This window comes from Ochotona princeps, chromosome 28 (genome assembly GCF_030435755.1).
Source record: "Ochotona princeps isolate mOchPri1 chromosome 28, mOchPri1.hap1, whole genome shotgun sequence".
Lineage (NCBI taxonomy): Eukaryota > Metazoa > Chordata > Mammalia > Lagomorpha > Ochotonidae > Ochotona > Ochotona princeps.
This window is the reverse complement of record NC_080859.1, coordinates 10,206,759-10,226,952: the sequence shown is the minus strand read 5'-3', so window position 1 is coordinate 10,226,952 and position 20,194 is coordinate 10,206,759. Positions and strand designations below refer to the sequence as shown.

General features: G+C 36.9%; 1 protein-coding gene across 3 annotated transcripts in view; it reads left to right on the top strand.

Annotated features, from left to right (window-relative positions):
• Nucleotides 1-20,194, top strand: part of FAM172A (family with sequence similarity 172 member A) — a 301,851-nt gene that overhangs the window by 34,323 nt on the left and 247,334 nt on the right. For all 3 annotated transcript variants that reach the window (XM_004586200.3, XM_004586201.2, XM_058656305.1), the window contains one exon: nt 18,041-18,106. In XM_004586200.3, coding sequence (XP_004586257.1) covers nt 18,041-18,106 — 66 coding nt within the window. The remainder of the gene's footprint in view (nt 1-18,040; nt 18,107-20,194) is intronic.

Below are 20,194 nucleotides of genomic sequence, written 5' to 3'. Positions count from 1 at the left end.
CTTAGAGATGTTTTTCTTTGCCAGAAACAAAAGCATAACATTCTTAAAATTATATTTATAGTGAAGTGTACCTGTCTAAGAAAGGAATAATATGTTTTGTGCTATTTTTTTTCTTGGATCATGATCAGTTCTAAAAGTAGAATGAGATTTGTAGTCTAGTAATGGTTTTACAGGCATCACAGTAACTGGGCAAATAATCTACAGTGAATTTCCTACATGTCTATTGATGTCATTAAACACAAACATATTGTATATCAGAATCATTCAGTCATCCTCACTGTTACTGACGGTTGGTGCATTAGTTCATGTTAAATGGAATATCTCTTTAAACTATTCTTGGCATTTCCTAGATTAGATGAATTATGAATCTGATTATTAAAATTAACCTTTTATGTTCATCTGGTAAGTTGTTCTGAGCCAATGTCCTTTGTACTAAGTCTTTCTTTTCTTTCTGTGCTCTGAAAAAAAAAATCCTTATTCAGGTAGATGTTTAATGGAAAGTATATTTTGCATGAAGTGTAGTTTGCAATGTATGTCATTTATTTTTACATACAAATATTTTACAAATATATCTTACATGAGCCAGAAGAAGGTTGGATGTGTTCTAAGTTTTTATGTCCTTCTATTTCATTCTCAAAAATTGGTTGTGATTTTAAAAATAATAGAAAATAGGGCTAAATTCTACAGTTAGTAAAGATGAACTCTATTCGACTTCCAAATTATGTTAGTCCATGCCCTCTCCACTCTTCCCCCCATATTTCCATCTAATACTCTCTAGGTATTAAGAACATTTTGTTAAAGGGAAAAGATTCTAAAATATTATCCTTGGCTATTATGTCATAGGCAGATGGGCTTTCTCATTACCCTCTTTATTCCACTTCATGCATTTGTCAGTTTTCTTTTCAATTTTTGTAGGAACGCCTGCACAAATTGTTGCTTGAACCACTTTTTCCTTTGGGATACACTCATGTATCATAGATACCCCTATTTGTGTGTGCATGTATAATGTATGTATGTGTGTGTTTGTGTGAACATGAACAGACACACAGTATTGGGAATTTATTTTAGGATATTTGTGAATGTTTTAGGATGATGGGCTTCTGATTATTTTGTACTGCAATATTAAATTTAGACAGAATTCTAAGAATTATTTAAAATATGCATTTTGGGATCAAACATACTATATTCAGTGTTGGATAATAATGCCACAATAAGTCAAGTTGTTCACCATATGGTATTAAGTGTTCTTTTTTAAAAAATAAGATTTATTTACTTTTATTGGAAAGGGAGATTTACAGGAAGTAGGAAGGACAGAAAGATCTTCCTTCTGCTGGTTCACTACCCGCCCCCCCCCAACCTCCCGCCAAATGGTTGCAACAGTAGAAGCTGAGCTGGTCTGGAGCCAAGAGCCAGAAGCTTTTTCTGGGTCTCCCACTTGAGTGCAGGGTTCAAGACTTTGGTCCGTCCTTGACTGTTTTCCCAGACCACAAGCAGGGAGCTGGATGGGAAGTGAAACAGCCGGAACACAAACTAGTTCCCATATGGGATCCTGGTGCTTGAAGTGGGGTGATCAGCTAGTTGCCGCCCTGCCAGGTCCAAGATGCTGATTTTTCTATGTCCTGCTGTGCAAAAGTATATTTATCATATTTTTTACATATAACGATATTTGAGGAAGATAACAGTTGATTATGTTGTCGCATCTTGAATTAGAAATCAAATATTTCAGGGTCATTTGAATATTTATGGGAGTACATTTTTCCAGGTTGAGCATGGGTCACAGTGGGAGAGAGGGAATAATAAGATTAGAGCAATAGGAACTTCTGACTTTTGTAAAGCAGTGCCTTCCCACAGGATGATCTTTGTGACATTGGGGGGAGCAGTGTGAGAAGTTTGAATTGCATTTGTTAATCCTTGAGGTTTCATTTGGTGCAACAACCAGTGCCCTGAGCCGCAGTACCACAGGTAGTAGAACCAGCAGAGGATTCCCGCTCTCAGTTTCCCCACAAACTGTGGGTCAGTGAACAAAGCAACAGCACTAAGTGTACAGGGCTCTTGTCTGTTGTTCTAGTTATAAAACTGTCTATCCCCGTTTACCACATGCTTTTGAAAACCCATTTGCTTCCATCCTTCCTTATTACATATCCCTCTGTCTATCTCTAAAAATATAGATATAGAGAAATAGTTAATTTTTTGTAAGCATAGAAACCCTTTTATGCCTAGACAGTTTGTGTGTCTGTGTGTGTGCTTGTTTTTTTTTCCTGTCATATCTACGTCTGTATAAGTATATGTCAGTAGATACAGATGTAGGCATATATTTACATTATAAGGTCCAAACTCTTGTATCTCTACTAATTAGTGATAGTTTCTGAGTAATCTCAAAAGTCATGTTAGCTGACAGTCTTGGCAGTAAGAAAATAGCTCTGTGTTTGATAGAAAAGGGACTGAGCATCCACACCCTTGATCCTGTGAAAGCGTTGAGCTTCTATTTGGGAAATGTATTTGCAAGAGACTGAAGAAGAGGCCAAAGCTTCTGTGACTTCCTATCCAAACCTCCTGTGTATGCAGTGTGGTTCTTATCTAAAAGGTTCTTGTAGTTTTAGCAAATCTTATTTTGTGTTTATGATGATTTGGAATAGGGCAATGAAATTTTATTTACTCACAAACATTTGTAAATTTATTTTCATATAGTTGTATATTTTTGTTGTGATAAGAGCACTACATGTGAAATCTACCTCTTCATAAATTTTAATTGTATGATATGGTATGAACTGTAAGCAGATGTTCTACAGATCTCCAGAATATGTTCCTCTTTTGTCAGTGAAATTGCCTACCTGTTGATCAAATGCCCTCCTCCAGTTTTCCTCTCCTCCTTTTCCTACTACCATTTTTCCCTTGGTTTGTAACATTTTGACTATTTTAGATAGCTATTATTAGTAGAATCATGCTGTATTTGTCTTTCTATGACTGGCTTATTTCTCTTAGCATTATATTTCCTAGGCTCGTTTGTGTTTGCATAAATCACAGTATTTCCTTTCTTCCTTGTGTCTGAATAACATTCCATTGTATATGTACTCCATGTTTGATTCATGTACCCATTGATGGGCATTTCTGTGTCTTGGTTACTGTGGATAATACTTCAGTGTACATGATAGTGCAGAAGATATATTTTCAACATTCTGATTTCAGTTCTCTTGGATAAATACCTAGTAGTGAGATTGCTCAGTTGTATGATGAAGTTGTTTTTAATTTTTGAAGAAACTCCATACTATTTTCTATATTGCTAGACCAATTTTCCATCCCCCAAAACAGTATATAAGGCTTCTCAGTTTCACTGTGGTTGTGATTCAGTGATATTGCCTTGGTATGCATGCTTTTGTTATAATTCTTTCTAAATGATTTATGTGATTTACTATTTACCAGTAACTTTTTACTAAGTAGTATTTACTATTAATAGTGGAACTATTGTTAAGAAAACATACAACTTAATGACTGATATCTGGTTTGAAATTTTTTTGTGTTCAAAAGTTCATCCCTGATTCTTTTTTTTTTTTTTTTTAAAGATTTATTCACTTTATTACAGCCAGATATACACAGAGGAGGAGAGACAGAGAGGAAGATCTTCCGTCCGATGTTTCACTCCCCAAGTGAGCCGCAACGGGCCGATGCGCGCCGATCCGAAGCCGGGAACCTGGAACCTCCTCCGGGTCTCCCATGCGGGTGCAGTGTCCCAAGGCATTGGGCCGTCCTCAACTGTTTTCCCAGGCCACAAGCAGGGAGCTGGATGGGAAGTGGAGCTGCCGGGACTAGAACCGGCGCCCATATGGGATCCCGGGGCTTTCAAGGCGAGGACTTTAGCCGCTAGGCCACGCCTCCGGGCCCCATCCCTGATTCTTTCATGTCTGGATAATGTGACTCTCAGAACTGTTACCAGACATTTCCTGAGAACCCACCCTAATTTGTAAACATATTATCCAAACTTGTCCTTGGAAAGTTGTACACCACTTACCTTGCAGAAGGAATTCCTTATTTGGAGTTCTTATTTTATGAAAATAGTTCTGTAATTCTTAATCATTGAAGATATACTTCCACTACTGTCTTTCATGTCAACACAATTACAGGGTTGGGAAAAAGACTTTTAGGTAGGTGGCTTTGTTCTTTGGTTCTGCAGTCCAAAAAGGACAACAGATACGTGGAGAACTCTGTTAGGAGATAGTCAGTCTGTGCATTTAATTTGAATTCACTGAAGAGAGTGGTCTTCGTAGATACAAGTTAATGAGGCATTTCTCTTAAAGTGTTCTGGCACTATGGGATTGCATATAGTTAGAACTGACAGTGGGGAACATCTGATACAATGAAACTAAATATAGCTGTTTCTCTGGGCAACTGGTACCAGCTGGTGAGGCTCTATAAAGCAAAATATTTTATACAATTATACAATGAAATAGCTTCCAGATATCAGTAGAGTTACTTATTATTTGTTTAAAGTAAATTTATTTTTAGTTTGTTTGATTTCATTGAGCCAAAATACCGAGATATTAAATGGAAGGTGAGGTGCCTTTTTCAGCTTCGTGCATCTTTATTTTAGTGCCAAGGAATCTTCTTAGCATACATTTATTAAACTGACTCTTATGTTTTTGGAGATTATATAATTGTGTGAAAATCACTAGAAAAGGGTTTACATTTTTGTATGAATTTTAGAAATAGTGATGGTTATTTTCTTGTTAGATCTTTTCTGAAACAATATCTATTTTTAAATGTCTTGAATTATACTTGGTATAACTAAATAGTTTATGTTCTGTTTCTGATTCATTCTTAGAAAAAAGTTTTATACTCCCCAATCTTAATTTAAATTTCAGTGATTTATACTTTTTATATTGTTGGATCTGACACAATTTATTTAAGTTTGTAAAAAAATTATCTTTTATTTATCTAAGTATGAGTCAGTTAGTCTTTTGTAAGAATGGTACTTACTTGCTTTCTGAAATGCCTGTATTCTGAGATTCTTTTAGTTTCCCTCTATGGAGAAAGTATAAAAGGAATATTTCTGCGGAGAGAAATAGACTGGTGTATGTTAAAATTCTTCACTCATGAGAAAAATCTTAGCTAAAAGTGGTGGCACTAACTGGATATACAATTCACCCTATTTCCATAGGGTCCATGTCCACAAACTTAACCAACTGAGCAAAGAAAATATTCAGGGGGAAAAAACATATTTTTGCATTGAAAATATGCAGACTTTTGTGGTTTTTATTTCCTAAACAGCAGGTTGCAACAATTGTTTTCATAGCATTTATATGTATTTGATATTATAAGTGACCTGCAGATGGTTTAAAGCATCCAGTAGGTTATTTACAGATGATCTACAAATGACACATCAGTTTATAACAAAAGATTAGAGCATCTTTGGATTATGTTTGTTAGAAGGGTAGTGTCAAACCTTCCTTTCTTGGAGTTTTAGGATAACTATGCTGCGTGTTTCATTGTAATAGTCTTACTCTTCTCTGTTGGCCTATTAGCCATACCTCTTTGTTTTACTTTACTAATGTTTGCTGGGAATTTCCAGTAAGCATCTTAAACTGCTGCAATTTTTCTGAAATGAAATAATATCTTCTCCCATGAACATGAGAGCCCCAGAATTTCCATTTCTGCTTCTATCTTGATTTCCATCTTGAATGATTTTCTTTAGCTTAATGAAATTTCTTTTTTTAAAAAAAAAATTTCATTTTATCTTTTGTAAAGTATTTTGTTAATATAAGATGAACACCTTTTTTATATTTCAAAGTATAGCCCATATTCCTCACATACCCTCCTCCTTGATTTTAAAAAAAATTTTTAAATGTTTACAGTGACGTGATTCTATTTTATTTACTTATATAAATGGAACAGATTTCATGTATTTCATGCAACAGTTTCAGGAATATAATGGTACTTCACAGCATTCTTTCTTATCTTGCTTTTCACTTTGGCAATGATATGCCTTTGGTTTAGTTTACAATCACAAGCTTAATGCTCTGCTAAATAAATAATTAAGCAAGAAGTAAACAGAATGATCACTGTTTCTCAGGAGTATATAGACAAGAGCTGTAAGCAGTAATAAAATCTGAAGGGGTTGATTTCTTTCATATACATTGCATCTTTTGTAACCTATGTGTTAGTTACCACATGTATTTGTCTTCTTAGGACTGGCTTATTTCCTTAAGCATAATGGTCTCCAGTTCATCCATGTGAACTTCAGGATCATTTTTTTCTAGATCTGAGTAGATTATCCTTGGTATTTTGATAGAAATTGCATTGAATCTGTAAATTGCTTTGGGTGGCATGGACATTATTATTATATCGATTCTTCTGATCTGTGATCATGAAGGATTTGCAACTATTTAGTGTCTTTTATTTCTGTCCTTAATATTCTGTACTTTTAGATTTTAGAGAGCTTGTATGCCCTTGATTAAATTTATCCCAAAGTGTTTGGATTTTTATGGGTATTGGCTATTATGAATGGGACTGATCTAATTTTCTTGGCTTTTCTTTGTTATGAGATATCTTTGCTTTTAGTTTTGAAGAATATCTTCACTGGACAAGAATTTCCAGGTGATGGAATACTTTTCCTTTTCTTGGATCACTTTTAAGGTGGCACTTGATTTTCTTCTGGCTCTGTTATTTGTGTTGAGAAGTCAGTGATATTTCTTACATTTGTTCCCCTCTAAAATAATTGTTTTTCAGGTCACTTCTTAAAGACTTTAAAAGATGCATTTATTTTTATTGCAAAGTCAGATATACAGAGAGGAGGAGAGACAGAAAGGAAGATCTTGCATTTGATGAGTCACTCGCCAAGTGACTACAATGGCCAGAACTGAGCCAATCTGAAGCCAGGAACAAGGAGCTTCTTCCAGGTCTCCCACGCTGGTGCAGAGTCCCAATGCTTTGGTCCATCCTTGACTACTTTCCTAGGGCACAAGCAGGGAGCTGGATGGGAAGCAGAGCTGCTGGAATTAGAACCAGTGACCATATGGGATCCTGGCTTGTGCAAGGCGAAGACTTTAGCCACTAGCCACCTACTGTGCAGGACCCCTTGAAGATTTTTTATCAATGATTTTTAGCCAGTTGATGATGAAATGTTCTTAGCGTTCTTTTTCTTTATGCTTATTGTACTCTTTGATTAGTTGGTTTGTAACTTTTATCAAGTCTGAAACCCTGGGGGTGGGTGTTGTGGCATAGGTGGTAAAGCCACCACCTGCCTCATTGGCAGCCCCTTTGGATGCAGATTCCCAGCTACTACATTTCCAATCCAGTCCCCTGCCTTGGAAGCACCGTGGACGATAGACCAAGTGTTCTATGCTCCCTGCACGCACGTGGAAGCCTTGGATGGGTCAGTCGCCTTGTGGCCATTTGGGAAATGAACCAGTAGGGGGAAGATCTCTCTCTCTCTCTCCTCTGTCTCCACAACTTTGATTTTCAAATAAATATATAAATACTTTTTTTCATTCTTGAACATAAACTGCCCTTTAAATATGTATTCTCCTTACCCATCCATTTTTCCTATACTCCAAATATGTATATTTTTAACCGTTTACGGCCGTGGCACCTGAATCACTGAGTTATTATTAATTTTCTGTGTTTGATGTCTTTTCTTATAGAGAGGGTTTTGTTTTTTTGCTAGACTTTATTCTCTCTGAAGCACTTCAGCTGCTGCTACCATCTTGCGCTGCTTTTACTTCAGACACACAACTTTTCAGTCTTAGCAGTTCCGTTTCATATTCATTTAAAATCTATGTATAGGACTCCTAATTAAACTGTTAAATATACCTTGACAATTTAATACTAGATTTTCTACCATTGCCTGTATCTGCAATGCAGAGATACACTGAAATAGCAGAATGTTAAACTAGTGGCTGTTGCTGTTATACTATGGGAGAAGATCATGGGAGGGAAAATAGGGCAGCAGGAGCAGGAATCCCTACATTTGCAAAACTGTATCATGGAAAAGACAATTAAAAACTTACAAAATAAAATCTATGTAAGTTTTCATCATGCTTGTATTTTGCTTTATGGCTTTGACTACTTTATTAGTGGTTAGCATGATATCCTTGTTTCCTGATGTACTAAATTTTTAATCATTTGGGGACTGATTTTATTTAGTGATCCATTTTTCTTGTTAGGGGTCATCTTCATTTTGCTTTGACTGTATCAAGTACTTTCTGTTTGATGCTGCACTATGTAACTGCGATTTTGTTAAGTTTGTAGCAAGCAAGTGTTGCCTCTCCATTAATGAAATGTTGGATTTTGTTTGGGCTTCTTGGGGGATTTGGTTGTTTTTGCTACGTTGGATATGCAGTAACTCATTCTAGGGATAGCTTAGCTCTCTTATGAAGTATGACCTTTCTCAGGTCACCAATGAATATTGAGGCCTCAGTGAGTCCCTGGAACTCTGGCTGGGTGGAGCGCGAGTGATTCCTAACCATAATGGAAGTGTGGCAGTTGTTGAGTTTAAGTTGCAGTGACTTCTTGACCTGATAGTGTTCCTTCCTTAGCCCTACAGAGTTTTCCCAGTGTCTGCACAGATTAATAATTCATCCAAAGACTTCAGGAAATCTTAGGTAACATGAGTCTTGGGTTCTTTTTTGTGTGACTCTGTTTTCTCCAGTGTCGTACTGCGCACACCTCAACACCTGCATTCCCCTGGACTCCAACCTTCCTTCTGTGTACCGCCAGGGTACAGAGCCCAGAGCCCAGTTCCTGGCAGAAAGATCGTGTGACTCACCAGCTCTGCTTTCCTTGGATCATAGATCTGTATTGCTGATCTATTTTTGACTAATACAGTTTGATTCAGTTCATACAGTTTTCTACTTGATTATGATGAGAAAGCAATCCCAGATACTTATAACTGTACTGCGGTTGTGAGCTGAGCTCCAACTGAATTTATTGTACTGCCTTGTGTGGTTTTGGTTTATAATATGGTTGCAAGTATGTGGTTCAGCTCAGTCCATCACAAACATCAGCTTATGCACACACTGATAGTGGCAATTGCTGGGTCGGTTTTGTCTCCAGCCTTGTCTCTTATGTAAATCAGTGGATGGTACAGCCCAGCCCAACCCTGCCCACCACACACTCAGCCCTCATGTACACCAGCGGGAACCGCAGCCTAGTCAGACCAGAGTTTTAAAGTCAGGGAGAGACAGAAGAAGAGAGAGAATGATCATCTATCTACTGCTTCACTCCCTAAATAGTAATAAGCGTTCTTATTACTAGAACTGGGGCTAGAACTGGGCCAGGCTGAAGCTAGTAGCCAGGAGCTTCTTCTAGGACTCCCATGTGGGTGCAGGGAGACCAAGTACTTGGACCTTCTTCTGTTAGTTTCTCAGGTGCAGTAACAGGAAACTGAATTGGAAGTGTAGAAGCTGGAACGCAAACTGGCGCCGTGTAGGATGTCAGTGCTGTATGTGGTAGTTTAATATACTGCCCCACACAGCCAGCCCCTCGGCTCCGATCTTGATTCCAACTTCCTGTTAATACACACCTGGGAGGCAGTAATCGAGGATATGAATGTTTGGTTTTTGCCACTCACATGGGAGCTGCTGGGATTAGAACTAGCACCATAAAGGATCCCAGTGCATGTGCAAGGTGAGGACTTTAGCCACTAGGCTACAGCACTGGGCACCTGCTATTTTTCTTTAAATGCTGACATTCTGCTTGCTTTTTACTTTGCTTCTTTTTTACTCTATATTGTTATGAATTCATAGATTCCTCTTTTATTGAATTGGTTATCTGATCAGTTGCTTCCATTGTTCTGATGCCTGAGTCGTCGCAGATATGGATAGAATTCTCATCAAACATATTGTTGTCTTTCAAGATTTATTAATGGCCTTTCAGTATTAACTTCTGATGCAAAATCAAAATTATTTTCAGTCTTGTAGTTTTTCTGCTCAAGGTCTTCTTCAATGAAAGCTGCTCCTTTTAGTAGTGAGTTACACAAAAACTCAAGGTTTTTGCACTGCTCGTGATTCTATTGCTTCTCAACTCTCAGCAAATGCTTGTGAGTGTGTGTGGATGCACAAGCATGTATATATTCACTTTTTAAAACCTTCTGTACATAGATAAATTTGGAAATAAGTATCCATATATTTATGTAATAGGAGATCTTCAAAAAGTTTATGAATATTTGTAGAAGGACAAATGCACTGGTTTCCATTTGTTTTTGCACCAAAATAAATTCATTTTAAAATTCCATTTTCCAGGGACTTTTTGAAGCTCCGTCACCTGTAGGGTCAGAGAGGATGAGGAGAGCAAAAAATTCTTTGAAGAGATAACAGTATTTGAATTGTTCTGAATTAATGAACGATTGAAGAAGTAAGTGGACTCTTCAGGAAATGGATTAGCTGAAACCTACACTTAGATATTGTAGTGAGTCTGTAACACATCATAGACATGGAAGCAGTTATGGAAAAAAGTCAGAATGAAGCTGGGTAGCCTGTAGCTACAGCTAGACTAACACCAGGGGAAAAAAAGTGCTAGTCTGTCTTTCCTAAAATAGTAATGAAGACAACGTTGGTAGCAAGAGAATTTGAGATATAATCAAGAAGGAAATGCTGAGTAAAAGAGTAGATAAGCTCATGAGCGATCTAAACAAATGTTAGCTACATAAAACAATACCAAAACAGCAAGATGTGACAAATATACTATATAAAAATAACACATAAGAGATGAATTTTAAAAATGAGTGATGCTCACTCACATTTTTCAACTCTTGAAAAGGAGAATAAAGGTGTTAGTTTTGGATTACAATATGGCAAATATACTGGAATTGTAGAGCTGTCACATGAGGAATAAAATTCTAGAATGAGGAACTTACACTTTTAAGATTTGCTTATTTATTTGAAAAGTAGAGTGAAATAGCAGGAGAGCAAGAGAGAGGCAGAGTGAGAGCCCTTCCATCTGCTGGTTCTGCTGGTTCAATCCCCTGGCTGCTTCCAACAGCTGGAGCTAAGGCAGACTGAAGCCAGGAGCCAGAAACTCCACCCACACCTCCCACCTGGGAGCCAAGGGCCCATTGAATGGGCCAGTATCTGCTGGGCATCAGCACAAAGCTGGATTGTAAGCAGAGGACTTGAGACTTGAACCTGCACACCAGTGTGGGATGCAGATATCCTAAATGGATTAGCTTAATGCCTGGTATCATAATGCCGTCCGCAGGATAGAACTCTATATCAGAAACAATGAACTAAAGAAAAATTCAGTTTTCAAAAATATTTGAAAAGAAGAAACATACAAAAAGCAACATAAATAGGAAGACCAAAACAAATTTAGAATCCAAATTTAAAGATTATAATGAATTTGAGTAAATTTGCCTATATGAATTAAAAACAGTAATTAAGCAAAATTTTTGAGAAAATGCTTAAAGGACAAGAGTGGCATAAACTAGAAAATAAATGTACACATGTATTGGTTTCATTTTTTGGTCTAAGCATTGAAAGTTAGTATTTGCCTAAAATGTTTTTTTATTATTATTTTATCATGAATAATTGTTGTTTGTAAGCTTTATAAATTTCCCACTTTGCCTAAAAATGAAAAATTAATCTGGAATATTAAATTTGTCATGCAGCTTTCATAACCTTTAATACCTCTAGAAAAACTGCATTATCCTGCTGCTATAACAGTAAATCTGATTCTTTTGAACCATAAATTGCTTGGCCCTGAAGGCAAAAAATGTACTGTGTGAATGTTCTTAACATACTGCTTTGGGGATAAACATGTTCTAAATCAAGACATTGCTCAAAGCTAAAATCTACCAGTTGAACTTTGTTTAGAGATGAAATGTGTAAGACTGGCTTCTTAAAATCTATGGAATTTTTTAATGCCTTTTTTGGTTAATAAAGTGAAACCGAGTAGCAGTATAGATATTATAAAAGTAGCTAAAAACAGTTTTCAGCTCTCACCTTTCATAGCAAGACCTCATAATATCAAATTTTATTTACGTTTGTGAGATATTTGCAGTTAATCAGAATGCTGTAGTGACTTTTGACTTAGGGATTTATAAGGAAATTTCTTTAAAAAAAAGAAAAAAGGTGTATTTCTTCTGTGTCGGTGCAGGGCTAAAGGTTTTGGGTCAGCCTTCACTGTTCTCCCAGGCTCACCAGCAGGGAGCTGGACCGGAAGTGTTGCAGCAGGACCCTGGGGTGCACCATGGGATGCCAGCTCCAGGATGCCAGCTCCAGGATGCCAGCTCCAGGCAGAGACCCAACCTACTATGCCAACGTGTCAGCCCCTCCTTCACTTTGGAAGGATAATCTTGAAAGATACAAAATTCTCAGGTTGTTGATTTTTACATCACCGTATTTTGAATCTTTCACTTTTCTCTTTTTGTTTGTTTGTTTGTTTGTTTGTTTATGTGTTTTCTAAGAGTAGTTCAGGGTAAATCTTTACTCTGGTGTTTCTCAAGATAAAGTATCTCCCTGGCCCCCACGCCCAGCTTTTTTCAGAATTTTCTCCTTGTCTTTCTGCAATTTAAATATGATACGGTGGGCCTGGCACAGTAGCCTGGCAGGTACAGTCCTCACCTTGCACATGCTGGGATCCCATATGGGCACTGGTTCTAATCCCAGCAGCCTCACTTCCCATCCAGCTCCCTACTTGTGGCCTGGGAAAACAGTTGAGAATGACCAAAAGTCTTGGGATGTTGCACCTGTGTGGGAGAGCCAGTCATTGTGGCTGCTTGCAGAGTGAATCAATGGATGGAAGATCTTCCTCTCTGTCTCTTCTCCTCTCTGTATTTCTGACTTTCTTGTAAAAATAAGTCTTTAAAAAAAAAAAGATGTGGCTAAGTGTAGTTTTCTTAGTATTTATCCTATTTTCTGTTCTTTGTAATTTCTGAAACTCTTTGTGTGTGTGTGTGTGTGTGTGTGTGTGAGAGAGAGAGAGAGAGAGAAAGAGAGAGAGAATATTTGTGAAAATTTTCAGCCCTACCAAATAGTTGTAAAAGTTTCGGTTGGCATGTTGTTAGGCTTGCTGATTTCTGTCTGGTTATGTCCAATCTGGTGGGCCTATCAGGCGTGCTTCATTTCTCTTACGATGATTTTGATCTAGCATTTTCTTTTGATCGTTACTTAGTGATGCTTCTGCTTACAATGCCGTTTGCTCTTGTGTGTTGTGCACTTTGTACAATGAACTCCATAGCATACTACTCATATATATTTTTTTAAATTTGCAACCTAATAGTTCCAGTATTTCTGCCATTTATCAGTCTGGTTTTGATGATTGCTGTTTGTCTTCAGACTGGATTGGTTGTTGTTATTCATTTTGCCTTTTGACATACCTGCAATTTTATGTGGAAAGCCTTACGTGACTAAACAAATAAAACAAACTGAGATAAATTGGTCAGTAATGTGAGTTTTATATTTTGTATTCCTTGCTTGCTCTAGCTGTGTGTCAGAGGCTAGTGACCTTGCTTTTGTGTTTTGTTTGTCTTTGGATCTCATAGAGGTCTTATATAGGCCCTGACTCTTTTAGTTGTAATCCCTTGGTGTTTGACAAGAATTCTGTTTATATATTCATGATTTTGGTGAGGAGGAAAAGGAAAGGCACCAGTTCTGTGTCTTAGGCCTCAGTCTTGTAGTGAGCTTTAGCTGGCCACGTCGGTAAGTCCCTGGTTAAGTAGCTTCCCTGGAGATCAGGCTTGTTAAGTAAAAAAGAGAGCTTTATGGTATTTCCAAATGGATATTCCACCCCCCCCCCCCGCCCTTCATCTGCCAGAAGTACCAGAGGGTTTTCCTTGCAGGCTTCACAGTGAGAAGTCAGTAGGGCTCCTGGCAAGAAAACTCAACAAATGTCTGCCCTTCCTCTCCTTTAAAGCTGAGTGGAGGCCTCCTAATTTTTCACTCTTAAACTAGTCTGTTTTAGGCCTGCAGCAAGTAATCATTTATAATATACTGGCTTCGGCTAAGGGCTTCTGTGGTTCCTTCTCTCATCGGTCTTGCTAGTTGTCAGGGCAGCGTTTGTCTGAAGTCCTTAGTTACCTATTGAATGTAAGAATTATTGATTTTTGGTTTGTCCACATTTTTTTTTTTTAGTAAGTTCAAGAGTGGCTACTGCCAAACACCATATACATCCAACTGGAAACAGGAAGTTCCTGTGATTCTTACTAAATGAAGATAAAAATATAAAACACACTTAGCCTCTTAAAACTTTTCCTTCTATGGACACCATTTCCAGTGAATAATTGAACACAGATGATGTTCAAACAGAAATTTTTTTCCATGTTCTTTTCAAAATTATCTTTTCATATTTAAAAAATTTGTCTTTGTCTATGATTGCAGTCTTGTACACTCTGAAAGGCAATGAATGAATCCTTGATTCTTATTTCCTAAGCCTTGATTCAGAAATTAGAGAGATGTAAAAAAATCAGAATCACTTATCTTATGCAAAAGATGAAGACAGGATATACAATAATAATTCATGTACTATTTTAAAGTGTGTTCAGTATGCCACACAGTATCCTAAGAGGGATGAAGGTAGCATATTCAAACCACTGAGTTCTAAGACTAATTAAGTTACAGGTAAATGTTACGAGACTAATGTGCGGTGTAATAATGCTTAGCCATGTTGAGAGAAGCATGAAAGTAGGTAGGACACTTATCTCACAGAATTTGCATAAGACAGAAAGAGTCACCTGAAGTAAGCTGACATGGGACATGCAGAAACATCGGTTGTGTAGTTCATGGTGGCTTTTCCCCTACAGTCAGTGACTTGAGAGCACTGCATATTTGGCAAGCAAGTTAGTGTTCCTTTAACTTCATATATGGATTTATCATTTGATTTGATATAGTACAAATCTAGAATAGTACTTGGCCTGTAATATACTTTAATGCCAAATATAATGAGTTTTAGAATTTTTAAGTTGCCTTGTATTATCCTGGAGTATGAAAAATTGAGAATAAACTATATTAGAGTTTATATCAATGTAAAGTAAGCACTACCAAAATAGTTTCACTTTTAAATTCTCAAATTGTCCCTGAAGTATTTTGCATAATGTTAGAATTCATTTGGTTTTGAATTAGCTTTCATTGGTTTGTTGTTGTCTTAGATGTAAGGATATTTTATGATTTCATAGGAAATTTTCAGAAATGTTAAGCTACTTGTTTTAACTAATCTCATTTACTTAAGCTACTCTCCTGAAAATGGCAGATCATTATATAATCTCCCACATATATTTAGTCTAAATCTGCATATTTTTAGTTTACTCTTTCAAATCTATAGTATCATTATTGTATGGTGAAGGTATAATAAACGCAGTTGTAAATAGTAAATTGAGGTAGAAGAATCTTATTTGGTTAATTAAGAGTATCACTTAATCCCAACATCACATGGTAGCCTTTGCAGTTATCCTTACCAGCCAAGATAAAGCTGTTCAAGTATACATGTAATCAACGTTTCTAAAATAAAATGAATACGTATACACAGAAGAATTTTGGACTGCTTGAAGAAAGCAGGATAAAGAACCTATTTTAGATTGTGGAATATAGCACCACAGCAATTGGCATCTTAATTTAAAAAAAAATGTTATTTTATTTCATACAATTTGATTTTTAAGTATATCACTGCTAAAATTATTCTCTGCATAGATAACTCAAAACATTTTGGGGAGAAGATGTACTTCTTAAAATGACCATTCAAACCATCCAGTGCCTGTTTGCTTTTATTACAGACATTTTTTTTTTTTTACTCTTGGCCTTTCTTAATAGAAATAATCGGGAACTGGCTTTCTGGTATAATGGGAAAAGCCACTGCCTGTGATATTGGCATCCAGTATGGCCATGAGTTCAAGTCCCAGCTGCTCCACTTCAGATCCAGCCTCTTGTTATATGCACCTGGGAAAGCAGCAGAGGATAGTCCAGGTGTTTAGGGCCCTGCACCACCTGAGAACTTCTTGGTTCCTGGCTTCTGCCTGGCCTCACTTAGCCTGAGGTCATTTGAAGAGTGAATCAGTGAATGGAAAAATCAGTCTCTTTCTCTCTCTGACTGTGCCTTCAAATAAATAAATTCAGTCTTTAAAACAATGGCTTATTGGTTTTCTGTTGCTGCTCTATTACGTCACATAAATATGACATACAGCAATGTAAGCATGTTACTATCCAGTTCCTTAGATCCAGAGTTCAGTAGGAGTTTCACTGAACTAAAATGAAAGAATGGCCAGGCTGTTTTAAGTTCTAGGGGAGAAAGTATTCACTGTTTTGCTTTGCTGTTCAGTTCCTTGCTCTTGATGGACTGATCTCATTTTCTTACTGGATGTATATTTAAAAAGCACCAACAACACTTGTTGGCGAGGTTGCGGGGAAAAGGGAACCCTACTCCACTGCTGGTGGGGCTGCAGGCTGGTACAGCCTCTATGGAAATCAGTATGGAGAATATTCAAACAACTCAAAATCAACATACCATATGATCCAGCAATAGCACTCCTAGGAATATATCCAGAACAATTGTTTTATGAGAAACCAACATGCACTCCTATGTTCATAGCAGCACAATCAGTAATTGCAAAAACATGGAAGCAGCCAAAATGCCCATCAACAGAGGATTGGATAAGAAAGCTATGGTTCATCTACTCCATGGAATACTACTCAGCTATTAAAAAAAACAAAATGCAGTTCTTTGTGGCCAAATGGGCCAAACTGGAAACCATAATGCTAAGGGAAATGAGCCAATCCCAAAAGGTTAAATACCACATGTTTGCCTTAATTTAAGATGATATGATGTTATGTATAACATGTTATGTTATGAATGTTATATGTTGTGTATCAACTAAAATTGAAATGTAGGTGAGGTGGTCACAGAAGGTGGCTAGGAACTCGCATGTATTTTTTAACATATTGGTTACTCATTATATGTCAATCAATTCCATAATGATGTAAATTTTTGCTGATGGTATGTTGGAGCTTTCAATTGACTGGGATGATACTCTGCTGGCTCTGTCTTCAGACCAGAAAGGGTATACCTAAGAAGCCGTTGAACTTGACTGGACAATAAGATGCTGGACTCTATGTTTGGTATACGCTTGCAATGGGGGAATCTCAACTGAACTTGAGCTGTGGTTATGCAACAAGGTGGAGGAATCTACCATGGTGGGAGGGTTTGGGGAGGGGTGGGGAGAACCCAAGTACCTATGAAACTGTGTCACATAATACAATGTAATTAATGAATTAAAAATAAGAAATAATTAAAAAAAAAGTTCTCTCACTTTCCAGAGTCTATTCTTGTTGCCTGTGTTATCCCTCTCCTCCCATCAAAGCTAGCAACAACCAATTGAGTCCTTACTCACTCCCCTCTGTCACTGTTCTTTTGTAATGGGCTAACTTCAGAATTCATGTGACTATCATGGACTCAGGCAGATAATGCAGGACAATCTGGCCTTCTCGAAATCTTTAAACTTAATTGTAAATACAGATTCTTTTGCCATGTAGATTTGAACTCATCCATAGGAATCAGGTTCCAGTAATCAGGAAATGAACATCTGTGAGGATGAGGCATTGTTCCTGTCCTGCATAAGTAGTAATAATGACTAGTACCAGACATTGCAAGGTCAGCTTTCCTTTTCCATTTGGAATATGTTGGATCTTTCTCTCTTTGATTCAATGAATAAAAAAAAGAGGTGAGATTCAGAGTACCTAAAGTACTTTACTAGATACAATACCGATAGAAAGAAGATAGTGGAAACAGATTCTAGAAATACTAAGACAGAAATACTAAGAATAAGATTCTAGAAATACTAAGACACTTTCAAATGACCTCTTTATAAAAGAACACCCTGTTTTTTTGTGTTGAGATTAACTTATATTTAATCATCAGAATAAAATTTGTAATTGTACTGCAAAAATAAGCAAGCTATTATATATAATTAATCAGTAAGATATATTTTAATGTGATGTCAGAATATTCCAATATGAAGGTATTTATTTACAGCAATAATTTCCAATGATTTATCAAAAATTATATCAATTTTGATAACGTATGACATTTCATCCTAAGACATTAATGTTATTTACTTGCTTTTTAGATCATCACGAAGTATGTCTATGAACTCCTGGAGAAGGATTGTAATTTGAAAAAAATCTCTATTCCAGTAAGTCCAGTTTTTTAGAAAATGTTTCTTCTTTAAGTAAAATAATTTTCTATTCATAACAAGAGACTTTTGTTTTATGTTAATTGTGATAAATATAAATGTGAAGGTTCTAATGCATCGATTTGATAAAGCTGAATTTAAATACTTATAAACATCTCACTGTATACTATAATTCTTGTAAAGAAGTGCTGTTCATGGAGGGGGTGCAGGCAGAATCTTGGCATAGTAGTTAAACCTCTGCTGCACCAGCATCATGCATAGGCACCAATTCATGTCCTGGCTGCTCCACTTCTAATCCAGCTCCCTATTGCAGGCCTGGAAGGGTAGCAAGGATGGCTCAAGTTCTTGGGCCCTTGCACCCATGTGGGAGACCCAGAGGAAGATCCTGGCCCTTGGCTCAGGATCAGCTCAACTCTAGCCATTGTGGCCAGTTGAGAAGTAAACCAGTGAATGAAAGATCTCTGCCTCTCCTCTTCTCTGTAAATTTACGTTTTGCATAAAAATAAATAAGTATTTAGCCCCGGTGCAGTAGCCTAGTAGCTAAAGTCCTTGCCTTGTATGCACCAGGATTCCATATGGGCACTGGTTCTAATCCTGGCAACCCCACTTCCCATTCAGCTCCCTGCTTGTAGCCTGGGAAAGCAGTAGAGGACAGCCTAAATCCTTGGGACCCTGCACCCGCCTGGGAGACCTGGAAGAAGCTCTGAGCTCCTGGTTTGGATTCGTGTAGCTCCAGCCATTGTGGACACTTGGGGAGTTAATCAGCAGACAGAAGATCTTCCTGTCTATCTTTTCTCCTTTCTGTATATGTGACTTCCCAGTAAAAATAAATAAATCTTTTAAAATAAATAAATAGATCTTTTAAAAATAATAAAATAATGCTTTGTAATGTATGGGAAAGATAATAATTTCCAATATTTTAGAAATTGATGATGTGACAAAAAAGATTATCCTTCTATTTTTTTCTAATTTCAGTGGTTACTTTATTCATTTGAAATGAAGAAGGCACATTTTGTCGCGTTAGACATTCATTGTCTCTTTAAATATTTCTTGTTTTATAAAAAAATATGGTTTATTTCTACACATAATATGTTTCCCCTGCCTATTCCAAAATTGATTCCTGGTATTTCCTGTTTTATAACAGTATTCTTTCCCTTTCTGGCAGATTTTGAGATTTTTCATATTTTTAACATTTCAGAGTGACAACATTCTAGATTTGTTCTTAAATTCACAAAGGAATATAATGTTCTAGATTTGTTCTTAAATTTAGAAAGGAATATAAAGCCTTTTGTTTTTCATTTAAACATAAAGCATTGAGCTTCCAAGTGGCGATAGAACAGTCCCCATTTGGAATGACGAGAGTGCTAGGTTCAATGTTGCTATCCCTAACAACTCTTGTAGAAGAACCTGGAATAGTTGATGAAAATGATTCATTCCCTGCAGGAAACTTGGCATATCAAAACTTTTTTGTATAACGGTTTGCATGAGTTTTCCAAATTCCTCTGGTAATGCTATTCGATTTTAACTATTAGGATTTGAGGATTTTTTTTTTTTTAAATACTGCCCTTCTCCATAATTGATGCTATTAGCTCAATCTTTAAAAAAGAAATCTGATTTTATTTACTTATTTATATATTTTAGATTTTAGAAGATATTTACTGATAAGGCAGAGAGAGAGAGAGAGAGAGACAGAGGTAGAGAGGCAGACAGAAAGAGGTCCTCCATCTACTGGTTCGCTCCCTGGATGCTCACAGCCTCATTGGTACACCTGGCCAAAGCCAGGAGCCAATAAGTCTGTGTAGATTTACCATCGTGGGTGGCAGAGACCCACATACTTTAGGTATCATCTGATGCCTCTTTGAGTTTGCATTGGTGGGAAGCTGTGAGCCAGGACTGGAACCAGGAATGCTTATATGGGATACAGATGTTCCAAGCTGTAACTAAATGCTCCTGAAATGCACACTCAAGAAATCTTATTTATATTGGTACGAGCAAGTATTTTAGTACGATTTATTTTTTTTTTTCAAAAGACAGAACTTTGTGGAAACGCTTGATTTCGTGGTAAAGATCATAATCCTGTCTGAAGTT